Source organism: Acinonyx jubatus, chromosome C2 (assembly GCF_027475565.1).
Source record: "Acinonyx jubatus isolate Ajub_Pintada_27869175 chromosome C2, VMU_Ajub_asm_v1.0, whole genome shotgun sequence".
Lineage (NCBI taxonomy): Eukaryota > Metazoa > Chordata > Mammalia > Carnivora > Felidae > Acinonyx > Acinonyx jubatus.
In genome coordinates, this window is record NC_069384.1 from 103,081,842 (window position 1) to 103,109,700 (window position 27,859).

General features: G+C 34.9%; 2 protein-coding genes across 11 annotated transcripts in view; one reads left to right on the top strand and one right to left on the bottom strand.

Moving 5' to 3' along the window:
- The window catches only part of IFT80 (intraflagellar transport 80), a 134,424-nt gene that overhangs the window by 93,980 nt on the left and 12,585 nt on the right, over nt 1–27,859 (top strand). For 4 of the 5 annotated variants that reach the window (XM_053221254.1, XM_053221257.1, XM_015066000.3 and 1 more), the window contains 8 exons: nt 226–300; nt 3,724–3,887; nt 19,045–19,109; nt 21,472–21,607; nt 21,899–22,046; nt 23,140–23,311; nt 24,960–25,049; nt 25,133–25,305. In XM_053221254.1, the coding sequence (XP_053077229.1) occupies nt 226–300; nt 3,724–3,887; nt 19,045–19,109; nt 21,472–21,607; nt 21,899–22,046; nt 23,140–23,311; nt 24,960–25,049; nt 25,133–25,305 (1,023 nt within the window). The remainder of the gene's footprint in view (nt 1–225; nt 301–3,723; nt 3,888–19,044; nt 19,110–21,471; nt 21,608–21,898; nt 22,047–23,139; nt 23,312–24,959; nt 25,050–25,132; nt 25,306–27,859) is intronic. The other variant, XM_053221255.1, reaches the window with a different exon arrangement.
- CC2H3orf80 (chromosome C2 C3orf80 homolog) overlaps nt 3,714–27,859 on the bottom strand; it is a 68,251-nt gene continuing 44,105 nt past the window's right edge. For 2 of the 6 annotated variants that reach the window (XR_008297850.1, XR_008297847.1), the window contains 3 exons: nt 15,736–15,903; nt 6,146–6,190; nt 3,714–3,800 (listed from right to left, as the gene is read on the bottom strand). The gene's annotated coding sequence lies outside the window, so the exon portion shown is untranslated. Of the gene's footprint in view, nt 3,801–6,145; nt 6,191–9,006; nt 9,059–14,420; nt 15,197–15,735; nt 15,904–27,859 lie in introns of those variants that run through there. The other 4 variants (XR_008297848.1, XR_008297852.1, XR_008297849.1 and 1 more) reach the window with 4 other exon arrangements.

A 27,859-nucleotide genomic window follows, 5' to 3' on the forward strand; every position in this document is an offset into this window, starting at 1 on the left:
GAATGTTTACTACTGAGTACTTACTACTTACACAGAATTTGGTTTCTAGTCAGGGATACAGACATGTAAGTGAATGATTTCAGAACAATGTGCCAAGTGCTGTAATAGAAATATATACAGTTACTGTGAAACTGAAGACACTATTTAAAATGAATACTTATTTATTTATTAAAAAGCATTTGGTATTTTAAATGTTAATAAGTGTCCTTTTTATTTGTCTTTTAGTACGAAGAACTGGAATACACCTCTTATATTTGATCTAAAAGAAGGAACTGTTAGTTTAATTCTGCAGGCAGAAAGGTAATTTGTTTATCTTGTTTGACAATTGAATTTGGGGTTGAAATATTTCAGATTGCAGTAAAACACTGTATAAAGCATGTCATTTACAGAATGGTATATTAGTCATTTGGAGTCAGTCAGTTTCTATTTATTTTATTTTATTTTTTTATTTTATTTTATTTTATTTTATTTTATTTTATTTTATTTTATTTTATTTTATTTTATTTTATTTTTTAACCTTTATTTATTTTTGAGACAGAGAGAGACAGACCATGAACAGGGGAGGGGCAGAGAGAGAGGGAGACACAGAATCTGAAACAGGCTGCAGGTTCTGAGCGGTCAGCACAGAGCCCGACGTGGGGCTTGAACTCACGGACCATGAGATCATGACCTGAGCCGAAGTTGGACGTTTAACCAACCAAGCCACCCAGGCGCCCCTGTTTCTATTTATTTTAAAGAAGAAAAAGTAAGAGAATAAGCTGTTAGGTCAGTGGTTCTGAAACTTTTTGCTCTCAGAATTTCTCTACATTCTGAAAAAATTCTTGAGGGTTATATATAGGTTTTATATATATATATATATACATATATATATATATATGTATATATATATATATATACACAAATTTATGTATATATATTAGCATTTACTACACTAAAATTTTTAATTGAGAAATTTAAAAGGTGTTCATTTTTTTGAACACCTTTTGTTTTTTTAAAAAACAACGTTTTAAAAAAAAAGGTTTTAAAAAAAACTTTTGTTTTTTTAAGTTTATTTATTTATTTTGAGAGAGCGAGAACAGAGTGAGGGCAGAGAGAGAGAAGAGAGAATCCCAAGCAGGCTCCGCACTGCCAGTGCAGACCCAACACGGGACTCAAACTCACAAACAGTGATACCATGACCTGAGCCAAAATCAAGTCAGATGCTTAGCTGACTGAGCTATCCAGGTGCCCCTTTGTTCTTGTTTTTGGTTTTAAATATTGGTTGAAACACATTGATTTTATGAGCCACTACTAGGCTGTGACCTGAAGTTTCAAAAATAATATTCTTTACCCGCACTTTCAGTGTATACAGGACTATAGAACACCGGGCCAACAAACTAGAGTAAGGTTGAAATAGCTATGGCTCAGGAACCCACACTTTTTCATGAAAACTGTCATCAGTCAAGTACAGTGATATCCTACTGAACCATCAGTTTTAGAAAGCTACAATCCAATGAAACCTGGAATAAAGTTTGAAAATAGAATCAACAATTACCTAATATAGCTACCCGTGAAATCTTTGCACTAAAACCGTGTACTTTATTCCTTATTCCTTTACTCACCACCTAGGCAGTCTCTTAATAGTGTTGCTATCAGGTTTTCTAGCCCACGGCCTCTTATAAATAGCAAACCAGAAGGGGAATGCTCGTGGGCTGTTAGAGGCTGGCACAAGGACAAGAAGAAAAGTGACTGCCTGGCAAGCAGCATAGAGAAAACTAAAAGCACAGAACTGTATAGCTGAATAGCTTCATTATTCTGATGCATGAACAGATTCTCCTGTATACCAAAGCTATCAGTTAAACAGTTACTGAAGAGTATGGTCATCATATTGATGACCTTGAGTGATCAAGAAAATTGTGTCAAATTTTGTACCATCTGTTTAATGAAATTGAAATATATTTCTTTATTTAGTTATATCATAAACTTTTAATATGAAAAAGACGTCTTTGCCACTTAAAAAGGTAAGATTTCAGCTATCTAAAACACCATATTTCTGAAATTATTTTTATTCAAACAGTTCCAAATTTATTCATTTACACATTACTTATAAGTGTATTTATTGAATATGCTCTTAGTAAAGGCATTTGTTAATGGCATAACTAATTAGGCAGTTAAAGAATAATTTCCTTACCACCTATTGGCTTGTCTTATTTCTGTACTGAGAAAACTTTGCTCCTTGAAAACTGTTTACTCACAAGGAGGTTAAAAACTTATAGTGTCTTTTTCAGGATAGAAAAAGGTTTTAGTATTGAAACAAAGAAAGAATTTATACTAATATGATGTATCATTTGTCAACATTAGCAAATATTGTTTTCATACACTAATGGGTAAGGGCCAAAGCCTTCAATCAAATAAACTACATACCAGTACTCAAGTATTAATTTAATTAAAATGTATATATTTGTTCCATGGCAAGAAAGAACAATGAGCAATTCCTGGATCAAGAAATAGTTCTGAATCAAGGATATTAAATTTTTGAACTTAAGATCTTAAGAAGTAATACTGTGTTCAGCATTGAGGAAATAGGCATTCCAATATAGCAATGGTATGATTGTAAATTATTACAGCCTTTCAAAGGGCAGTTTAACAATAAAGATTAAAATTTTCTAAGTAGGAGTGCCTGGGTGGCTCAGTCAGTTGAGCGTCTGACTTGATTTTGGTCATGAGCTCAGGTCATGATCTCATGGTTTGTGGGTTCAAGCCTCATGTAGGGCTCTGGACTGACATATGGAGCTTGCTTGGGATTCTCTTTCTCTGTCTCTCTCTCTCTTTGCCCCTTCCCCATTCACGTGTGCGCTCTCTCTCTCTCTCTCTCTCAAAATAAAACATTTTATAAAAAAATAAATAAAATTGTTTAAGTATATGCCCTTTCATCCAATTATTACATTTCTAGAAGTTACACTAAGGAAATAAAGTAGACATACAGAGATGTGCATACACTAGGCATTCTTTAAAACAGTGAATAATTTAGGGGCGCCTGGGTGACTCAGTCAGTTAGGCGTTGAACTTCGGCTCAGGTCATGATCTCATGGTTCGTGAGTTCAAGCCCTGGGTAGGACTCTGTGCAGACAGCACAGAGCCTGGGGCCTGCTTCGAGTTCTGTGTTTCCCTGTCTGTCAGCCCCTCCCCTGCTCACACTCTGTCTCTTGTGAAAATAAACATTACAAAATAAAAACAAAAAAATACAGTGAATAATTTGAAATAAAATAAATGTCTATCAGAACTGAGTTAATAGGGGTGCCTTGGTGGCTCAGTCGGTTAAACGCCCAACTCTTGATTTCTGCTCAGGTCATGATCTCATGGTTTGTGAGATCAAGCCCTACATCAGGCAGACAGCATGGAGCCTGCCTAAGATTCTCTTTCTCCCTCTCTCAGCCCCTCCCTTGCCCTCTCTCTCTTTCTTAAAATACATGAATAAACATTTAAAAAATTTTAAAAAGCAATGACAATAAAATGAAATTATAATACACCCATACTTTGCCATAAGTTATCTCTTTAGAGATAGAATTGCAAGAGATCTTTTGCTTTCTCTTTGTTGTTTGAATTGTTTTTTGCAATGTTCATAAATTTTCAAAGGAAAAAAATTTGATTTAGATTTTTCCAAAGAATACACTATTCTCTCATATAAAAATGAAAATAGAGTAAGCTTCTATTTGAGAATGTATTTTTATTCCTTTTTTTTAGACATTTTCTTCTTGTAGATGGTGGTGGTATCTATTTATATTCTTATGAAGGCCGGTTCATTTCTTCTCCAAAATTTCCTGGAATGAGAACAGATATTCTGAATGCACAGACTGTATCTCTGAGTAATGATACCATAGCAATAAAAGACAAAGCTGATGAAAAAAGTAAGTGTATTTCTATAATTTTCCATGTCACATTTCCATGAAATTTGTTAACACTGTAAAATTTCCTTTCTTTTATTTTCTCATCTATTAATATATTCACTTTATATGAAAGAATTATGAACTTCCTATTTGTCCTAAGCATAAATTAATTAAAGAACTAAAGTTGACATATTATACCCAATTGATAGAACAGATAAGTACTGTCACAACATCAAAGCTTATTGGTAAGTAATAAATCTTTATGTATTTAGTAGCTGTTGGTAGAGAGTTTGAGTTCATGATTGTGAGTCCTAAAAATGTCTTGTTACTTTTTAAGTTTTGTGATCTTTTAAAATGTTCCTTTTCCTTCATTTGGTAACAGTAAATACAGTAAATATTGTGTTTCATTGTGCTATGTATTTTGCTTATATGTATGTATATTTTTATAAATATTTTTATATTTATATATTTTTTGAATTAATTAAATAGAATAAAGTTATGAATTTAAAATTTTCATCTAAAAATATAGATTGCATTAGTATTTAGAAAAAAATATAAATATGTCTGATGATTTGGAATTCCATAGTACAGTGACACGATGTTTTTAGGGCATTGCTCTATCTCAATGACATTTATCCAACAGATACTGAGTACTTGCTATGTCCAGGTATTTTTCTAGAAGTTGAAGATACAACAGTGAATAAGGCACACAAATAAACATACAAATTATAATAAGTAGTCAGCTAATGATATGTGCTGTGAAGAAAATGCAAGGTGATGGAATAGAGCATGCTGGAGGTGAGGTAGGGGAATGACTATAGGACAAGCAAGTGCAAAGGTTCTGAGGTGGGGATGATTGGCATGTAAAAGGAACTGCTAGAAGTCCATGGGACTAGGTCAACATGAGCTAGGCAGAGAGTGGGAGGAGAGGACAGAAAGATAGATAAGCAGGAACCAGATCATATAAAGACTTGGCCATGGTAGGGATGTTGGATGAGAGAAAGAGAAGAGGCACGCATTTTTGTCCTGGATGAATGAGATGGAAGATGGGGAAGGAGGAAGTTTACAGGAGGTCCACAAACCGAATTCTATTTTGGTCATGGTAAGTTTGAATGCTTCTCAGACACTCAAGCAGGAATGGAGGGTAAACAGTAGGTTAGACAAGCCTAGGACTCAGGAGAGAGTTGGGGACTAGAGATACAAATTTGGGAGTCACTGGTATACAGATGCTGCCATGGCACTGAAAGAAATCATCCAAGAAGTAAGTATAGGCAGAGAAAGGACCAAAGACTGAGCACATCAATACTTAGAGATGGATGAGAGGAAGCAGAGCCAGTGAGGTAAGAGTGAGAGTGAGTTATTCCCAAAGCCTAGTGGAAAAAACATTAAATAATTGTTTTTCTCTCTTGGTACATATTGCCAAATGTTGTTTATCACTGTGACACGTTACAAAAAAAATCTGACGTGATGGTTAATTTTGTTAGTTCATGCTGTGGAAACCTTAATTCAGGAGCTAAGAAACTCCGGCTTTTTAATTTTCAGTACTTTCAGATCCCATCCTGTCTCATACTGGTAGAAATATAATTCTCCTAAGCAGAGTTTGTGTCTTCATGCCTTAGACCTTCTCTGAGAGAGGACATTTGGTGATTGTTTTATTTTTGAAGGACTTCCTTTCTGGCTAAAAAAGAGAATCAAGTAAGATAGTATCTAGATAGCAGACACATTTACGATGACTAATTGTTAATAACTTGGAGGTCAGATTTTTTTCTCAATAAACTTAAATTTGAAAATCCCAGTGATCATTATGAGTTGTCTGTACTTTTCTTGTTCAACACTGCATATTTTAGACAGAAGGTGTAATAAGGAACTTATATTTACAACTGAATATACCTTATTCTGAATATTTATTTATGTATTTATTTATTTATTCATTTTATTTATTTATTTAGAGGAGAGAAAGCACGAGCAGCATGAGCAGGGGAGGGGCAGAGAGAGAGAGGGGAGAGAGAGAATCCCAAGCAGGCTCCATGATGTCAGTGCAGCGCTCACACTCACCAACTGTGAGATCATGACCTGAGCTGAAATCAAGAGTCCGAGACTTCACCAACTGAGCCACCCAGACATCCCTATTCTGAATTTTTCTATATTTAATTCATATCTGAAACATATTTCATTACTCTTTAATACTTTGATAATTCATAGCACTTTAGAGCTAGAAAGAATCGTCAACATTTTCAGAAATATGGATTATGTGCCAATAAATTATCTGTTTTACTTACATAAATTTTGATTGTTGAAGAAGATAATCATGCAATTCTGTTTGGCTGTAAACAGAAAATCAAAAAGACCAAAATAAAATTATTATTGTAAACTGATATAAAATGAGTAGGAAAATATTTTCCTTATGTTTCTTTTAAAAGAAGCTAGTATTCATTGATGGTTAAATAGAAGTATGTGCTAATAATAGAAGGCACAAGTGAAGTACCTAGAATCTTTAACCTATGAAATTTTCCTTCAAGGGGGGCCATTCACATACGAAAACAGTGCTTCCTTCCTAATTTGGGAGCTCCTTTCTAAGCAGGATTCTTGGACCAAGTACAGTATTCTACCACTTTGGGTGATTGATTAAGTAGTGGAGATACTACTGCTTTTGACTTCCTTCTCCTCAAACACTTGCACAGATAGGCTATGATATTAGTCTGGATGACTCTTTGAAACAAATGTCTGGATAAGGGGAGAGTAGAAGTTAGAGAGCAGTTACTTATGTTTAGAAGCAACTCTTTCAGCCCCCAACTCCTTAGTTGTTCTATCTACCAGTTTCTGCTACATACTAACACTAAAATACAGGTCCAGCCTCCCTTAGATCAGGGCCACCTACAGTTGTGGAAAGAAGTATGCAAGTCCATCCATATACCTCCATCTCTTTGTAATGTGTGCAGTCATCAAAGGATGGAATGCTTTTATTTTTAAGAAGTTACTAGTTTGTCTAGCTATGAAAAGAAAATGGGTTTAGCCAAGCCCAAAGCATTTTTTTGTTGGAAGCCAAAATGTAAAAATTTTTGTTGCCGTGCTTAATTAAAAATTCCGTTATGGTATTTTTCTTTTTAACTTTTCTGAGCAAAATTGGCAATTTTAAAACATAACTTATTGTTACAAAATTATTTCCTCTGTGAATATAGCCAGTGACCTCAAACTCAACATTCCTAAGATTTACTAACAGCTAATAATATACTAGAAGTGTGACCTCTGGAATTTACCTATCATGTCATACATATTTTGGCATTTTTATGATCTGTATAACTTGTTCAATTCTTTGCCTGACTACTCATGCCACTGGCATTTCATGCCATTTCTGTCTGTTCATTTTTGTAAACTTTTTGCATGTTTGATCATATGAAATTACTCCATTGGGGATGAATCTTGGATTGGAGTAATTTGGAGATCACTTAAAGAGAATCACCAAAACACTCCCAACAATCTTCCCCTCACCCCCTGAAAATCTTTTTAAAAGAGAAAAGAACACTTTTCTTTGTATCACTGTCATGTTTGAGATTAGAAGAAGCCTTTGGTGAAACAAAGGAGGGGGCAGAGGCAGAATTTGCTCTTGGCTGCTTCAATGCAATATCTCCTGTAATTTTTACAACTGGACCTACTTCAAGTTGTAAAGCTGAGGTTGGAAATAGAGAACTTTGAATTATCATTATTTATATAATGATTGATGTCATGAAAGTAGATGAAATCAGGGAAAATATGTGCTGTGAAAAGGTGACTTAAAACAAAAGCTTAGAAGAAAGGGTCACCAGATAAGGAGGAGTTAGCAAAAGAGAATGAGGGGTGGTCCAAAATAGGCGAGGGTCAGGAGAAAACAGTGTTATATGTAGCCTGCATAAGAGTTTCAAGAAAGAGGATGGTCAGGAGCACCCAATGCTGCTGGGAGGTAAAGACTAAAAGTAGACTCTTGAAAACTGAAAATAGACTCTTTGATTGGGAAACATAGGGGTCATTGGTGATCCATGCAAGAGCCTTCGCATCATGTAGTAAGGTAGAACAGCAAATTGTAATAAGTTGAACAGTGGATAGGGGTTGTAAAAGCTGAAATGCCTATTGTTTCAAGAAGTCTAGCATTAAGAGAGGCAAGGAATTAACAGATTATTCAAGAGTAGGGAAGATTTTTTTTTTTTTTGAATGAAGGTAACTTTGAAGTGTTTGTAGTACTCAAAATGAATCAGGCAAAAAGGTGCAGGTAAAGGTCCAGGAGAAAATGGGGATGGTTGATAGAGTAATATCTTAGAGAAAGCTGGGCAGGTAGAATGACAATGTATCGGTGAAGAATGTGGTAGAGGTAGAGGAGTATGGGTACCAAATACCCATTCACCTGAAATCAGAGCATGTGAAGTAAGGCCCAGGGCTAAGTAGCTTTGGAGATAATTGGAGGGAAATTGAGCTGTTACAGGTTACTAAAGGTTTCATTTTTATATAGCGGAATTTTAAAATTTACATGATCTCATTGAATATTTCGTGGTTTCCAAACAAATGTTTTGTCTGTCTTAAAACCAACTCTTGATAATCTATGGAAAATATTTAATTTCAAAATATCTGCTCCATTTCAATAGGGGAGTTATTTCCCTCAGCTATCAGTTAGGATGAGAAATCATTGTTAACAGCCGTCAAAAAGAAAAAATTAGAATTAATGCTATAATAATGGTGATCCAATTAAAAAGTAATTATTTTATGGACTGCATCTTATTTGCATGTATTCTTTTTCCTAATGTAACTCTAAAAATCAATGGGCTTGCTGGGGATATGGAAAAGATAGTTCTGGAACCTTCCCTCATGAGTTCAGAGAAATTCTCAGACTGAAAGCTAGCTGAGCTCTCAAATTAAGTGTTTCTGACAAATGTGGTTTCTTTAAGAGATTTCTCCAACGCTGGATGCAAAGATTTGGGGGAGGGGCCATGGCTGGCTCTATTGATAGAGCACACAACTCTTGATCTCGCCCGTGTTAGGCATAGAGCCTACTTTAAAAAATAAAAACAAAATTCTGATCGAAACCAAACATTCTGGTACTGTGGAACTTTGAATTGAATATTCTGTGGTAAGGCCATGAATTTTAATTTGTAAAATAATATTGATCACTTACAGAGATTCTCGATTGTTGGTAGTCCATCTGTTTTTTACCCCAATGGAGTATACTGCAATTAAATTGTGATGTTAAGGGAAGAGTCCTCAACAAGATTGCCTTGACTTCAGATGTCAGCTGCAAGTCTTGGTGCATCCCCAGACCACCTTTACTTCTAACCAGTTGGCTGCGTATACAAAGGCTCCCATGACTCTCTCAGCTTCAATAATTTGTTAGAATGACTCAACTCAGGAAGTTTCTATATCTATGATTACAGTTTTGTTATAAAAGATACACATAGTGAGATGTCTAGGAGCTTCTATGCCCTCTTTTCATGAAATTAAAGTGGTCACCCTCCCAGCACATCCATATATTCACCAACCAGGAAGCTTCAGTGAACTTTGGTGTCCAGAGTTTTTTTGTTTTGTTTTTATTACATGACTAATTAGGCACAATTACAAAAATCACTGGCCATGTGATTGAACTCAGTCTTCATTCCAGAGGTCAGGGTTAGGGGGAGAGCTGAACATCCCAATCCCCTAATCATGTGCTTGGTCTTTCTGGTCACCAGCCCCTATCCTGAAGCTATCTTAGGGGCCCACTGAAAGTCACCTCATTAGTGTAACAGTGACACTCCCATCATTCAGGAAATTCCAAGGGTTTTGTGTCCATTAACTCGGGACAAAGACCAAACAAATTATTTCTTACACCACAGGCCACTCCTGGTCTTTGACCATAGATCCCTTATAGCAAAAGGATCATTCTCAAAAATAGTACTTGTATGAATATTCCTAAAATTTGGAGGAGTCAGTGTGGACTAGGGATAGGAGGCATTTATTTATTTATTTATTTGTTTATTTATTTATTTATTCATTCATTTATTTTATTTAATTTATGTTTATTTATTTATTTTGAGAGAGAGAGAGAGAACACAAGTGCAGAAAAGGAAGAGAGGGAGAGAGAATCCCAAGCAGGCTCTGCACCATTAGTGCAAAGCCCAACACAGGGCTCGAACACACAAACAGTGAGATCATAACCTGAGCCAAAGTTGGATACTTAACCAACTGAGCCAGTCAGGGGCCTTGGGATAGGAGGCTTTTAACTCAGATATTTCCAATACATTTGTCCATCAATATCAATATTACAATCTTACCAACAATGACAGTGCTATACTGTATTGAAAATGAGTGAAAAGACACTGGTACTTTACCAGAGTCACTCTAGTCACTAATAATTAGTCCAATCCATCATCACATTATATAACTAAAATGTCTTCCAAGGCAAAGCTACTCAGGTATATAGAATTACATTCAGTCTTGTCAGGTTGCAATAGCAGGTGGGGTCTCAGCAATATATAGCTTCACTTTTTCTTTTTTCTTTATTCAAGTATAATTAACATACAGTGTTATATTAGTTTCAAGTATACAATATAATGACTCAGTAATTCAATTCATTAGCCAGTGCTCATCATGATAAGCGTACCCTTAAGCCTCTTCACCTATTTCACCCATCCCCCTACCCACTTCCCCTCTGGCAACCACCAGTTTGTTCTTTATATTTGAGTGTTTTTTTGTCTCTTTTTTTCTTTGTTTTTTAAATTACATATGAATGAAATCATGTGGTATTTGTCCTTCTCTGACTGACTTATTTCACTTAGCATTATATACTCTTGATCCATCCATGTTGTTGTAAATGTCAAGATTTTATTTTTTTTAATGGTTGAGTAACATTCCATTATAGATCTGTATATCTATCTATCTATCTATCTATCTGTCTGTCTGTCTGTCTATCTATCTATCTACCTATCTATCTTCATCTCACATCTTTTTTATCCATTCATCTATGGGTGAACACTTGGGTTGCTTCCATATCCTGACTATTATAAATAAAGCTGCAGTGAACACAGGGATGCATATATCTTTTTGAATTAGTGTTTATGAAAACATAAACACTTTGGGTAAATACCCAGTACTGGAATTACTGGATCATATGGTAATTATATTTTTAATTTTTTGAGGAACTTCCATACTGTTTTCCATAGAGGCTGCACCAGTTGGTATTCCCACCAACAGTGCATGAAGAGTCCTTTTTCTCCATACCCTCACCAGCACTTGTTGTTTCACGTGCATGTGTGTGTGTGTGTGTGTGTGTGTGTGTGTGTGTAGCCATTTTGAAAGGTATAAGATGATATCTTGTTTTGATTTGCATTTCCCTGATGATTAGTGATGTTAAGCATCTTTCATTTGTCTATTGGCCATCTGTATGTCTTCTTTAGAAAAATGTCTGGTCATTTCCTCTGCCCATTTTTAAATGAATTATCTTGGGGGGGTGTTAAGTTGTATAAATTCTTTATGTATTTTGAAAATTAACCCCTTATTGGATACAGAATTTGCAAATATCTTCTATTCATTCATTAGGTTGTCTCTTTGTTTTGTTGGTGGTTTCCTTCATCGTGCAAAAGCTTTTTATTTTGTTGTAGTCTCAATAGTATAATTTTGCTTTTGTTTCTCTTGCCAGAGGAGACATATCTAGAAAAATGTTTCTATGAATGATATCAAAGAAATTACTGTGTATGTTTTCTTCTAGGAATTTAATGGTTTCAGGTCTCACATTTAGGTCTTTAACCCATTTGGGGTGTATTTTTGTGCATGATGTAAGAAAGTGGTTTCATTCTTTTGCATGTAGCTAGTGTCCAGTTTTCCCAACACTATTTATTAAAGAGACTATTTTTCCCATTGTACATTCTTGCCTCGTTTGTTATATATTAATTAACCATAAAAGTATAGGCTTGTTTCTGAACTCTGTTGATCCATGATCTCTGTGTCTGTTTTTGTGCCAGTACCATATTGTTTTGATTGCTACAGCTTTGTAGTATATCTTCAAATCTGGGATTGTGATACCTCCAGTTTTTTTTTCTTTTTTCCAGATTGTTTTGACTATTTGGGGGTATTTTGTGGTTTCATACAAATTTTAGGATTTTTTGTTCTAGTTCTGTTGAAAATGCTATTGGTATTTTGACAGAGATTGCATTAGATCTGTATATTGCTTTGGGTAGAATGGACAGTTTAACAATATTTGTTCTTCCAAACAATGAGTGGGGAATATCTTTCTTCAATTTCTTTCCTTAATGTTTTATAGTTTTCAGAGCACAGGTCTTTCACCTCCTTGCTTAAGTTTATTCCTAGTATTTTACTATTTTTGATTCAAATGTAAGTGGGACTGCTATCTTTATTTCTCTCTCTGCTACTCCATTATTAGTGTATAGAAATACAACAGAGTCCTGCATATTTTTGTATCCTGCAGCTTTCCTGAATTCATTTATCAGTTCTACTAGTTTTTTGGTGAAGTCTTTAGGGTTTTCTATATATAGAATCATGTCATTTACAAATAGTGAAAGTTTTACTTCTTCCTTACCAATATGGATGCCTTTTGTTTATTTTTCTTATCTGTTGCTGCAGCTAGGACTTTCAGTACTATGTTGAATAAAACTGGTGAGAGTGGACATCCTTGCCTTCTTCCTGATCCTCGAAGGAAAGATTCCAAATTCATTCATTCTACAAGGCTAGAATTACCCTGATACCAAAAACAGATAAAGACACTACAAAAAATAAAAGTATAGAACCTTGATGAAAGAAATTGAAGGTGACATAAATAAATGGAAAGATATTTTCTCTTGTGTTTTTTGGAATAGTTATAGAAGAATAGGTATTAACTCTTCTTAAATGTTTGGTAGAATTCACCTGTGAAGCCATCTGGTCCTGGACTTTTGTTTTTTGGGAGCTTTTTGACTTTTGATTCAAGTTCATGGCTATTAATCAGTCTGTTCAAGTTTTCTATGTTTTTCCTGCTTCTGTTTGGAAAAGTTATTTGTTTCTAGGAATTTACTCATTTCTTCTAAGTTGTCTAATTTTGGGCATATAATTTTTAATAATATCCTCTGATAATCCTTTGTATTTTGGTAGTGTAAGTTGTTATTTCTCTTTTCATTTCTGATCTGATTCATTTGTTGATCTTATCAAAGAACCAGCTTCTGGTTTCAATGATCTGTTCTATTGTGTTTTTTAGTGTCTATGATATATATACATACATATATATATACATATATATACATATATATATGTATATACACATATATGTATATATACACACATACATATATATAGATATATATAGATATAGATATATATAGATATAGATATATATAGATATATATAGATATATATATATAGATATATATATATAGAAAGAGAGAGAGACTGCTTAATGGGTATAGAGTTCCAGGGTTTAAAAAAAAATTTTTTTTTTTAGTAATCTCTATACCAAATCTGGGGCTCAAATTTATAACCCTGAGATCAAGGGTTGCATGCTCTACTAATTGAGCCAGACAGGTGCCCCTCTGCTTTAATCTTTATTATTTCCTTTCTTCTACTGGCTTTGGGCTTTGTTGTTCTTTTTCTAGCTTCTTTAGATGTAAGGTTAGGTTGCTTGAGTTTTTATTTATTTATTTTTTGCTTCTTGAGATATGTGTATATTGCTATAATCTTCCCTCTGAGAATAGCTTTTGCTGCATCCCAAAGATTTTAGACTATTATGGTTTCATTTGTCTCCATGTATTTTTTTTTAATTTTCTCTTTGACTTCTTGGTTGACCCATTCATTATTTACTAGCATATTATTTAACCTCCATGTATTTGTGTCCTGATTTTTTTCTTCTGATTGATTTCTAGTTTTATACCATGTGGTTGGAAAAGATGCAGAATATGATTTCAGTCCTTTTTAATTTGTTGAGACTTGTTTTGTGGCTTAACATGTGATCTATTCTGGAGAATGTTCCATGTGCACTTGAAAAGAATGAGTATTCCACTGTTTTGGGATGGAATATTCTGAATATATCTGTTAGAGTCATCTGGTTCAATATGTCATTCAGAGCTACTGTTACCTTATTGATTTTCTGTCTGGATGATCTATCCATTAATGTAAGTGAGGTGTTAAAGTCCCCTACTATTATTGTGTTACCATAGATTTCTTCCTTTGTCTGTTAACACGTGCTTTATGTATATGGGTGTTTCCACGTTGGGTGCATAAATATTTACAAATGTTATATCTTCTTGTTTGATTGTTCCCTTTATCATTATGTAGTATCCTTTTTGTCTCCTGTTAAAGTCTTTTTTTAAAGTCTATTTTGTTTGATATAAGTATTCTACCCCAGCTTTCTTTTTGCTTCCATTTTCATCACAAATGTTTTTCCAACCCTTCACTTTCAATCTACATGTGTTTAGGTCTGAAGTGAGTCTTTTGTTGTCTTCACCTTCTTAAGCATCTGGTGTATTTGATCTACGAAACCATATCAGCTTTTAAATTTTTATTTATTTTTATTTATTTAATTTATTTGAAACAACATATAACCCTGTAAGTTAATTATATTGGAAAAACAAACAAATAATACTAGCTTTTGCGCTGAGACTCTTTTGAAGAATTAATATAAAATTGGATTCCCCCATTGCATGCCCATTTAGTTATTCTTTGATTTTCAGCCATTATTTCTCTTTCTCTCCATTTGTATAGAGCTAGTGGGCTATCTCTACCACTAGGCAGTATAGCTGCACTCACATTTAACCCCAAATTTGCCAGATGGAGTGAAAGCACAACCTACTCCATCAGGTCCTTAGAAATATAGACATGAAGGTTAAAACAGCCTAGGAATCATCTCTGCTTTTGATAATTGTAATTGTATCCTTTGTCCTGTGACCACTGTATCAAGTTAAGAAGAACATTGAGGTGATGTGGGGAAGAAAGAAAAAAGCATAGGTATCATACCAATATTCTCCCACTGTGGGAAAAATTGCATAGTCATACTAGCATCCTCTTCACCACCTGTTCCCTATTTCCACTGAAATTGTAGAGGAATTTATCTAGTATGGACACACTCTTTGTTCACTTCATGTTGAATGTGAGTACACACTCATGAAGACGTGTAAGCTAGTTCTTCATGCCTATATTCCCTCTCTTCTCATTTTAGACAGTCATTGTTTTTTTGCCCATTCTAATTCTAATTACCAAACCACTACTCTCAGAAACTATATCTCTGCCCATTGTTGGACATGATGAGCTGTAAAGTGTGTTCCTTCCTTGGTCGGAAGGAATTACACTCAATGGTCCATATCTGTGTAATATCTTCTCCACTTCTTTTATAGTACTCTGAGCATTTGCATCTACCACTGGGTCAGCAAAGCACAACCCAGAGTCAGTATCTATTTCTGTCAGGACCCACTTGTAGCCCTCCAGGGTTACAGGCATCAATCTGACTTGCCATCTATGTACAAGGATTCCCTCCCACCCCAGGAATCTTCCCCATAGCCATCTGCAGCCTCTAAATCTGTCTTGTTGGCAGACAAAACAGTTCTTGTTGTCATTTTGTGCCTCGGAGGGTACAAAAGGAATATGTCTAGATTTGGCCCATCCCTGCATTGTTTCAGTCCACTCCCTTCATTAACCCAAGTGGCTACCTCAAGTGAGCACACCAGGGTATCTGCTCATTGATTCTAATCATCTTCTGATGCTGGAAGGGGGTTCTTCTGATGGGTACTGACATGGCCCACTTTAATGCACCCTTCAGATTCCCATAGTGATTTTGCATGGGGCCATGCCCAGTAAGGGCACCCCCCTTTATAGGCTAATCTTCCATTGCCCTTTTGCCTGACCATAAGGGTAAACAGCATGCAGTGCAGCTCACCAACCCCATTTGTTTTACCTTTTTTAGTCAGAGTGGTGGCCTTCCAAACAGCATGTTGTGTGTTCATGATGAAACTGCCGTCTATCAGCCGAGCAGCTATTTGTTAGTCAGTTGAGAGCTGTTCACAGGGCACCGTTCAAGTGATGATCGAATCCTGCAGCTCTTCACATGGTTCCAGAGTCATTCCTGGGGAAAAGAGTCCACCTGCTCAGGAATATGCTGTGTAACTCCGTGCATTCCCCTGCTGGTGTGTTCCTGCACAAACCATTTCCATTTTGTTATAGAACTCTTCTGGGCACTGCCTTCCTCATTAGAGTGTTTGTCTGATATCACCCAAGACATCCTGGATATTTCAGGTTTCAGGATTATTTTATGTTCTTCATTCAGAGGCAGTTTCAATTAATGTCTGATAGCAAGCTAGTAATTGCTCCTCCAAGTGGAAATTGTCTAGTTCAGAGTTCTAGTAGCTGCCACTGGGAGGTGCTCACAGGCTTTTGTCATAAGCTCCGGTCTGTACTCCACATGAGACTGCTGTACGGGGAATGTATCTTTATTAGCACTCCAGCTTCTATTCTATACCATTTGATATTAAAGGCCTGTATGTATCCAGGCATTGGTTTCTGTTTTGTATGTCTTGTTAACATTGTTTAAGTGGTAGATTTTCCATGCCTTTTGTTTTGCAATACTTGATAGGGGAAACTTTCTCCAGTTAGGTGCAATATCTATCCCTATAATATATTCAGGTAAAGGAGACACAACCACTTCACATAAAGCTTCTTCGATATACCATTTTTCATTTAAACATTCAACTTAATCCCATTAGTTCTTGCATTTCTCTATCCTCTCAATGTAATTGACTTCCGGTAGGGCTTAACAGGTTTTAGTTTTACAACACTAGGTAGCAGAAATATTCCCAAGTCAGACATAATATCCCAGTCCCATTAAACATTCAGGTAAGGGAGACACAGCCTCTTCATATAATTCTTGTTTAAACACTCCAATGTTCATTCAGACTTCATCTTAACCATATTTATTAACCCTTGCTTTCCTATGTTCTCTCAATTTAATTGTATTTCCCATTAGAACTTCACCAGTGGGTTTTGGTACCATAGTGCATTGGACTCTCATATCAAGGAGTCCTAGAAACTTCTCTGTTCTGCCCCTGGCCATTTTGCCCACTCCTATGCATAAGACCTTGGTCCCCAATAGAGTTTTGAGCCAAGGAACTGGTCCTTTTGATCAACCCATATATTGATTAAATTGAGTAACCCCAGACAATTGGAGGTGAGGTTTTTCTTTGCTATTTTGCCATACAGCTTTCCAGATTCCTCCAAACTAGGATGAATAAAGCAGATTTGTTTAAAGGCCTTCAATGTTGGGAGACCAACATGAACATGGACTCCCTTTGGTTCACCCAACCTCTGGTTTTTGACCCCACCGATGTTTGCTGTATTCATCCTATTTTTTAGTTTTTGACCCTGCTGGAATGAGGGCCTTGATGGTCCTATCTCTAATATGCCTTATCTCTAATGTTCCTTTCTGTCATTGTCTAATTATTTTAGCCTTTTTTATAATTTGTTTTAGCATAACTTTCTCCTTGGGAAATGGCTCTGAGGATAGTGGCTGTACCTCAGGCTGACCAGAATCAGGATCTTCTCGAACACATTCCTTCAGTGGGGGCCCTGATACTAGAGGCTGTATTTGAGAGTGGCCAGAATCTATATTTGACCCATCTCTTACTTTCATTTTACCTATTAGATATTATAATAACTATGGGACTGTATATTTTTCTCTTTTCTTATTATTTTGCATTTTCTTATGCGTCTAGTGAGCCAACTCCCCCAGGAGATGGATCCATCATCTCAAATTCCATAGGTGACTTTTAACTTCTCACAGCTAATTGCAACTTAGCTGTTGTTTCATACCATGGGTGACCTTGTGGCTTCTAATAGTCAGACATTCCTCATCCCCATTCTTTCATTCTTTCTCTTCCCAAGCCACATGTTTGTTTGTTTTTTAATATTTTATTTTTGAAGGAGAGAGAGAGTCAGAGCATGAGCGGGGGGAGGAGCAGAGAGAGAGGGAGACACAGAATCTGAAGCAAGCTCCAGGCTCTAAGCTGTCAGCACAGAGCCTGACACGGGGCTCGAACTCATGAACCATGAGATCATGACCTGAGCCAAAGTCGGACACTTAACTGACTGAGCCACCCAGGTGCCCCAAGCCACATGTTTTTATGAGTTAGGGTTGGTGTAGTGAATCCTACCCTTCCAGACACCAACTATTCCATTTTTATCTTAACTGAGTGTATTACAATTAGTTTCTCATACTAATAACCTGGAGTTAACCCAGACTCAAAAGCTTAAAGGCAAAATTTTCCTCAAGACTGCCCTCACTTTGGACACTAGCCACAAGTCTCAGGGAGTCCTCAGGCCACCCATTTTGCTGACTGACTGGCTACAAATTCAGGGACTCCTATGACCCCTTCAAATTGGATAATTTGCTAAAATGACTCACAGGTATCAGGAAGGTGCTATGCATAGAATTATAGTTTTATTACAAAGGATACACACAGGATGAGGCCTGGGAAGGAACACAGAACTCCTGTGCCCTCTCATGGAGTCAGGGTACATCACCCTCCCAGTATATCAGTATTGTCACCGATGAGGAAGCAACACTGAGTTTTTATGGGATTTTATTACATGGGCACGATTAATTAAATTATTAGCCACATTGATTGAACTCAACTTCCAGCCCCCTCCCACACACCAAATTCTGAAGCTGTCTAGGGCCCACCAAGAGTCTCCCCATTAGCATAACTAGGACATTCCTGTCACTCAGGATATTCCAAGTGTTGTTGAAGCTTCCTTCCAGGAACACAGGACAAAAACCCGGCAAATTACTAATTACACCACAGTAGTATACTGACCACAGGGAACGGAACAGTGCATAACACCTTGCCTAGTATTACAGTAGGCACTTGACACATTTTTCTTTTGTAAAATATGATTGTCTATGATCTTATATTCGTCTGTATCAGAGTTCTGAAAATTAAAAATTACATCTAGATTTGGACTTTCCATGGTCAATCCTGTGGAGAAGTGAAGCCATACCATTAATAACTATTCTAATTAGGGAATGTATGTTTAGGAAGAAGTATTCTAAGAAATATGACCCTGTTAATAAGTAGGAATTTAATGCTGCTGCTCTTCTATTCTGATAGATACTGTATGGTCCAAAGAGTTAAATAATTTCTCATTAGGATTAAAGTTTACCAATAAAAATTCTAATATAATATACTAACTAATGCTTTACTTTTTTTTCAAGTAATCTTCCTTTTTGAGGCATCAACTGGAAAACCATTAGGTGACGGGAAGCTTCTTTCTCATAAGGTAATGGACATTAGCTATTTCTAAAGTTAATTAGCCACTATTTACTTCCTTTTTTAAATTTAATGTTTTCATTTTAAGGAAAATAAAACATAGAAATTAGTCTTATATTTAAATCTGGTATGCATTCTACATAGAGTATTTTGCCTAAAAAATGTCATAAAGACTAAGCACTAGTAAACTCTGTAATAGAAAACTAATTGCAAATTAATTGGATAAAAGAATCTGACTTACATGTCTATTTTTCAGGCTCTTTACTGCTTTTTAATAAAATGTCCCATTTTGATTAAACTTTTAGCACCTATCAGTATATAAAAATGTTTTTATATTTCTAAACATCTTGCAGTTTTCTCATTGACCTGTCCTTAGCCAGCATTTTCTTTAGGTTTTAACACTGTAGTTAAACTGGAAAAAAAGTTCCATAGAAGTACGAAAAGACCCCAAATTGTGAATTGCTTATTGGTTTCTGATTTTTAGCATTAAAATAAACAAAGGACGGTGGCACCTGGGTGGCTCAGTCGGTTAAGTGTCCAACTTCAGCTCAGGTCATGATCTCACAGACTGTGAGTTCAAGCCCCACATTAGGCTCTGTGCTGACAACTCAGAGCCTGGAGCCTCCTTCAGATTCTGTGTCTCCCTCTCTCTCTGCCCCTACCCTGCTCGCACTCTGTCTCTCTCAAAATAAAATAAAGACATTAAAAAAATTAAAATAAACAAAGGAGGGGCATCTGGGTGGCTCAGTTAGTTAAGCCTCCAACTTTGGCTCAGGTCATGATCTCACAATTTGTGAGTTCAAGCCTTACTTCGGGTTCTGTGCTGACAGCTCAGAGCCTGAAGCCTGCTTTAGATTTTGTGTCTCCCTCTTTCTCTGCCCCTCCCCCACTCATACTCTGTCTCTCTTCTCTCAAAAATAAATAAACATGAAAAAAATTTTTAAATAAAGTAAATAAAGGAACACATTTTATTTATTCTAGTAAGAGATACATTTGGGTCTAAAGATGTTTTTAACTTTATTGTTCAATGCCACTATATATTTTTTCTAATTTTTGTGAAGCCTGACTATATATTTTTTCTAATTTTTGTAATTATTAGTTTTAAATTTGAATAACAAATAAATTCAAAAGGTTTAGAAATGAAAAATTACAGAAAAGTATACAGTGAAAAAGTCTCCCTCCTACACCCCTTTTTGTCAATCCAATTCCATTTAATAATGGTAATTACCATTATTAAACTCCCTTTTCCTTTCAGAGATTTTTAGTGCATATACAAACAAAATTGATATATGTTTTTAACTCCTTTTTTACGAAAATGTAACATACAAGTCTGTACATTGCTTTTCTCACACAACACTATTTCTGGTGATCTTTCTATATCAATATATGAAGTGTTTTCCTAATCCTTTTCCCACAACCATACAGCGTAACATTTTATGGACGTATCTGAATTTATTCAACATGTCCTCAAATGATGGACATTTAAGGTACTATCATAACACCTGCAAAAAACAAAACAAATCCTAGCAAGTGTAAAAAAAATTTTTTTTTAAAGTCTTAACAAGTCTTAAGACATAGTAAGCAGTAAATAAATCCCTCTTGGATTTAGTTGAAATGAATCCACACTGAACCATTTCCAAGTTATAAAGAAATTCATTTCAGTAGCTAGTATAATAGTGTAATAGATTAACGTCATATGCCAGAAATACTTTGTTATGTGGACAAAAATACTAATCTTAAAGTCAGAAATCTGGACTTTAAATTCTAAATATGCTTGTTACCGGCTTTTTCTGAGCAAAATCACTTACTGGCTATGCATCTCAGTCTTTTTGTCCATAAAGTAAGTATGGTGATACCTATAGCACTAGGTTGTTTCCTGTTTCACAGGAAATAAATGTGAGAGAATCTATAAAATTTAAGTGTCTAAAACATGAGATATTTTCATAAATGTATTCTTATAAATCTTTAAAATATAGGCTCTTAGAGTACATTTTGTTATGGAACATAAATGTAATTAGTAGATCTCTCTTGTGATATTCAGACTTGCCTCACCCTTTCACTTTGTCTAGTAAAGGTGGGACAGGAGGACAAAAGTATTTCTCAGCTTCCAGAGTTTCAAAAATATATACATTATATTATAGTGTTTTAAGGGGCATCTTTCCCCTGTAAATTAAAAAAAAAGTAACTGTGCTTTAGCTTATGAATTAAATCAGTAGTTTAAAATTATTTATCAGGGACAGTTTATCATTCTAAGTAAGGGAGTGATATTTAACTGATCTTTAAATAAACACATTTTTATAATTAAATAATTTAAATGATCTGATATCAAGCACTAAAACTAATCCAATATTTTCATTTTTTCTAAATTTTAGAATGAAATTTTGGAAATTGCTCTGGATCAGAAAGGACTTACCAATGACAGAAAAATTGCCTTCATTGATAAAAATAGAGATCTCTATATCACCTCAGTGAAACGATTTGGGAAGGAAGAACAAATTATCAAACTTGGTAAAATAATTATAATACATTTAAATTTTTGATTGCTTGAATTAATCTCTGAATAATGCATTGAAAGAAAGACTTGCAAATTAAAAACATGATGGTTCTAGGTAAAATATTCAAATATTCCCATAAATTTTTAAGTGAATTTTTGCAAATGTTTTCACCATTATACAATCAGAAAATAGAGTCATACCTACCAGAAATTAGATGGGGTCCTGTGTGTCAGTTGATTTTTAAAATATTTTAATACTTATTATAGTGGAACTAATCATACATTAACATTCTTTTTAAAATAAGGAACAATGGTGCATACTTTGGCATGGAGTGATACATGCAATATCCTTTGTGGACTTCAGGATACTCGATTTACAGTGTGGTACTACCCCAATACAGTTTATGTCGACAGAGACATTTTGCCTAAAACATTATATGAAAGGGATGCAAGGTAACTGCATTTACTGTTGGAATTGTTTATAGTGATAAATAACTCTAAAGTGTCATGTTTTTGCCTTTAATGTCAATCCTGAAAGGTACCTTTCACTCTGCCAAATTGTTCAGCTAAAGCTAGCTTGATGAGATTTAAGTTTGGGGGTCAAGTTGAAAGTGTTGTATATTACTATTATATTTATTTGTTCCTTCTATGGATATAATTTTCCCTACATAAATATAATTTTCAAGCCTAATGTTTCAAGCCTAATGTAAAAAAACTCAGGTGTTTTTTTTTTTTCAGTGTGGTTTAGTGATTTTAATATGGACATTTTAAAGATTTTTCAGTGGTACGTAACGTGTCAATCTTTCTTCTTTTTCAGATTATCATAAATTATTAATTATTGTCATACTTTCAGGAATTTATGTGTCTCTAGAATTGAATTTCTAAGTTAGTATTAAAGATAGAAAAGTATATAAGGTTACTGAAGAGTCTTTTTTTTTAATTTTATATGCTTCAGAAAATACATGTATATTCCTAAATTCTCTAGGAAATAGCAAGATCTCTCACTCTTGACAAAATAAGAATACAAAACTTCTCAACTCCAAAACTTAGCTTAACTTTCAAATCTATTTTGAGTTCATTTAATATTCAATTCACAACTTTAGCAAAACCAGAGAAGCATCATTTTAAAAGTATTTAAACTAATGAAGTTAGTCACTTTACTTCAAGTTCACCTCTTTTTATTATCAGAAAATAATCTTAGAATCAGCCTAATTTTCTATTCATTTATACTTTCAAAAACTGAAGCTGTTTTTTAATCATTTGTATAATTTACCTTAAGACTTAGGGAAAAAAATTTATTTCAAATGCTTTTAGGCATAGCTCCCAAATAATTTTTGCCGCATTAAACTTTTATATTTTGCTCCAACTGGAGCAAGTTAGATTCAAATGTTTATTTAAATATATACATTCTCCCTGAAGTTAACTTTTTTGGGAGTGAATTTTAGAGATTTGGAGACTTTATATCTGTGTCAAGTGTAAACTCACCTAATTAGTATATGAAAGATTTTGCTCAGAATATAAATTATACTTTGCTTTTTCCCAACAGTGAATTTAGTAAAAATCCCCATATTGTGAGTTTTGTTGGAAATCAGGTAACTATAAGAAGAGCTGATGGCTCACTGATTCACATCAGCATATCACCATATCCTGGTATTCTCCATGAATATGTAAGCAGTTCAAAATGGGAAGATGGTGTGAGACTTTGTCGTTTTGTTAAGGTACTTTATGTTATTTTAGATCCATGTTTGTGTATATATTGTGTATTTACACATATCTTTGTGCAGGATAAGAAATGGTAACAGCTGGGCACCTGGGTGGCTCAGTAGGTTAAGCATCAGACTTTAGCTCAGGTCATGATTTCATGGTTCATGAGTTTGAGCCCCACATTGGGATCTGCACTGACAGTGGGGAACCTGCCTGGGATTCTTTCTCTCTCCCTCTCTCTCTGCTCCTCCCCACTCACTCGCAATCTCTCTCTCTGTCTTTCTCAAAATAAATAAATAACCATTAAAAAAAAGAAATGGTAACAGCTAAGGGCTGGAAAATTGCAAATGAGATCATGTCTTTTTTTTTTTTTTTTTTAATAAGTGAAGACATGAGCAACACAGGGGGGTAGATATTGCTGTGTGATTTACTCTTAAAGAAGCTATAATTTAAATGAGTAGTTTCTCTATACTGGCACATATAGAAATCTTCTCTGGAACTTTTTTTAAAAAAAGTCAGATTCCCAAGTTTTATCCCAAGAGAGCTTCTAATTTATTAGATCTGGAATGAACCCTGGGCATATTTTTAAAATTCCTCAGATGATTTGTACACCTAAGGTTAAGAACCTCTACTTTAATTTTTTTTTAAAGTTTGTTCATTTTTGAGAGATAGACAAAGCATGAGTGGGGAAGGGGCAGAGAGAGGGAGACACAGAATCTGAAGCAGGCTCCAGGCTCTGAGCTGTCAGCACAGAGGCCGACATGGGGCTTGAACTAACGAACTGCGAGATCATGACCTGAGCCGAAGTCGTATGCTCAACCCAACCGACTGAGCCACCCAGGTGCCCCTAGAACCTCTACTTTAGACCAGCATTTCCCACTTGGTTGAATCCACTTGGTTGAATCCAGTATTTTCCAAACATATTTGACCACAGAACTTTTTTTTTAATTTCTTTTTTTTTTTACATTTTTATTTATTTTTGAGAGACAGAGAGAGACAGAGCACAAGGGGGAGGGTCAGAGAGAGAATGACACACAGAATCCGAAGCAGGTTCCAGGCTCCGAGCTGTCAGCACAGACCCCAAGGCGGGACCTGAACTCACAAACTGCAAAATCATGACCTGAGCTGAAGTTGGATGCTCAACCAACTGAGCCACTCAGGTGCCCCTGACCCCAGAACTTTTTAATTTTACATGGGTTAGCATTGCTTAAAATAATACTTTTAAAATGACCTTTAGATGCTTTCCCGTACAATGAGTCGTTGATAGAAATCTGCTGTAATAGCATTGTCTGAGAACCTCACTATTTCTCTGGCTCCTTGTAAGTTACATTCTTTGACCTCATCAGAAATACTGGAGGGTTTATAACCTTGAATTATCTTAAAAGTGTATCATAAGTTCAAAAATAAATCTTTGATAATTAGAAATGAAATTTTGTAATAATTTGTATTCAAAAGAAGTTCTCTGTGTTATTAATATATTTCAACAAAGTACCCACGTGAAATTTCCACATGATTAATTTATTAAATTAGTTTTTTCAGTGCCATGCTCAACAATTTTTAATTTTTTCATTAAAATGTTAACTTTTATATATTTTAAGTCACTGTTTATTTTAAGGCAGTTCTGCTTCTAGTTGAAATAATTGTTCTCCTATTTCACTTTAGGAGCAAACCATGTGGGCTTGCCTAGCAGCTATGGCAGTTGCTAATAGAGATATGACTACCGCAGAAATAGCCTATGCAGCAATTGGTGAAGTAAATAATGTTTACTTACCTATATGTTTGCAGTTTTTCTTCCCTTTCTGTTACTCTACTTCATATATTTTTTCTTTTTTTAGATTGATAAGGTTCAGTACATCAATTCTATAAAAGATCTTCCATCTAAAGAATCAAAAATGGCTCACATACTAATGTTTAGTGGGAACATACAGGAGGCTGAAATGGTACTTCTTCAGGCTGGCCTTGTTTATCAAGCGATCCAGATCAATATTAATCTCTATAACTGGGAAAGGTAATAAAAATGTTCTTCACCAATTCTAAAACCCAATTGATCTTAATGGTTTCTTCTATCTACCACTTGGTAAATTACGTTTTCCACTGTACTTAATAGTTTCCTAACGTCACAGAAGAATTTATTCACATTTATATTTGTGAGTAGTTTGCCATTGAAGATTTATGCCTTTGCTAAACTTGTGACTGATTAGAAGTTGAGGTGTGAAGAAGAAAAGAGAATCTAGGATGTCTTCCAATTTTCTGATTTCAATAACTCAGATTGAATGAGTTATTCAATAACTAAGATTGAATTACTACCAATAGATGATGGTAGTAATATTGGCAGGTTTGGAAGGCAATATAGTGAGTTCAGTGTTAGGCATGTTGGATTTGAAATTTTGTGAAGAGATATGTGATAATAGTTGATTAATGAACCCGGAGCTCATGAGCAAGATTTGAACTGGAGATGTAGATTTAGCAGCCATTAGCCAAGTGGAGGGCAGTTGAAGAAAAAAGAATGGACACAATTGCTCAGGAAATGTGTGGAGTGAGAAGATATCAACTACGTTTATGGGTTGGGTGAAAGAAAAGAAATCTGTTGAAAGATTTGAATAAAGCAGTAAGACAGGCAGAGAGAAGATCCATGAGAAATTTGTGTTGCTAAGGAAGAAAGGCCATCAGATTTGAAATGAGGAGTGCTCAGTAGTAGCCTTCTCCTCTACATGAGGCTTTGACACATTGCTTTCTGAGAGTGAGTGGCACACTGCTCTTTGCTGTGGCATATCAGGTATATCTCCTCATTCTCTCAGGTATTCATCTCTCAGGGAAGAGGCTGCAGTGCTTATACACACCTGAAGTTACTATGTTATAAAATTGGCATGCTGACTTTTTCAGGTTTGACATGTCTTTCATCACTTTTATCTATCTACCTCTACCCTACCATTTGTTAATAAGCAGATCCCAGTCATCATATCATTTTATTTATAAGGATTTCAGTATGTATCTCAAGGTTTTTAAAAATCTAACCACAATATCACAGTCACACTTGAAAGAATTAACAGTAATTCCTTTCGGTGTTCTTATTTCTCTGATCATCTCATAAATGTTTTGTTTTGTTTTATGGTTTGTTTGTTTGATTCAAGATCCAAAAAAATTTCCATACATTATGACTCCTAGATATGTTCTTTTCTTTTAATCTATAGGTTTTCCTATTTCTTATGTTTTCTTATAATTTTCCCACTACAGAAACTGGGCCTTTAGAGTTTCCTATAATCTGGATTTTGCTGATTGTATCTCTGTGGTGTCATTTGACACGTTCCTTTGCCGCTTGAATTAACCATAAATTGGTGTTGAATCTAGAAGCTTGACTAGATTTAGGTTTAATATTTTTTTTCCCCTTTTGGGAACACCTCGTATCACAGAGGTAGTGTTGAATATATTTTCACAATGACTGGTTGTCTTTCTTTTTGTGATGTTAGCAGCCATTAATAATCATTGCCCAGATCCATTAATTAATTAAAATACTGGAAGGATAGAATTTAAGTATCGGATGACAAATATATTAGACTTCTTTTAAGATCCCTGAATTTCTATATTTGTTTAAATCTTTTAGAAGGGAGCACATTTCATTTTGTTAATATGTTTATTCCATTTGAGAAGCAGTCTTGCTGATTTGTGCTTCTGTTATTCATATTTGAATTTGAAAATTACCTGCAACCTAATAAGTTGCAGCCCTTGAAAAGTTGTAGGTAAGCAGGTCATCTACTTGATGTTCACTTTGGACATTTGGTAGTAATCTGTTCTCAAAAATGGAAGTTAAGAGAGATAGACACTAGAAACTTTATGTATTAATAAAAAACAATTTCTCTGTTTCTACCAGTTATATAAAGTGATTTTGCTTCATTAAAGTTATGTAAAAGATCATATTTTGAAGTTACAAAATCTTTTTATATAACTTCCTTCTATTTAAAATCAGAGAGGATACATGGATTTATTCCAGCCCCATAATCTAATGTCACATTTGTTTGGTTGCCAAATAACCATTTTAAAGCTAAAGACATGCTGTTCCCATAACCCTTATATAATTTGGAGTGAATTTCCTTCTCTGTGTGATAAAGAAACATTTCTTACCCAGTGTATGCTTTTAGAGAACATTTAAAATAGCACATATAATTTGAATGTTTACCTTTAGCTATTGCTCCTCAATCAGATAATTAATACATATTTTATATAATGATAATGACTATAATATAGATAATACTTAGCATCTAGTATCTAAATGTGGTATTAGACATTATATTTTATCCTTCATACATAATTAAATGTACTAATGTTCCATGACAATGATCTCTTTGGAGATAATTTTCTTTTTGAAAAGTCCCAACCGAAAAATGGTTACGTATTCCCCACTTGGAATACTTCTAGTTTTGTACAATCAAAAATTCCTTCCCCAGTCATGTTCAGTCATAAAAAAGGAATGGGAAATGGCATTTTTCAGGTGCCAGAGGACTGGTTCACCAGAGTCTCCACTCACACATCCACACAGGAGTCAGAGCCTTAGGGATATATGGAGG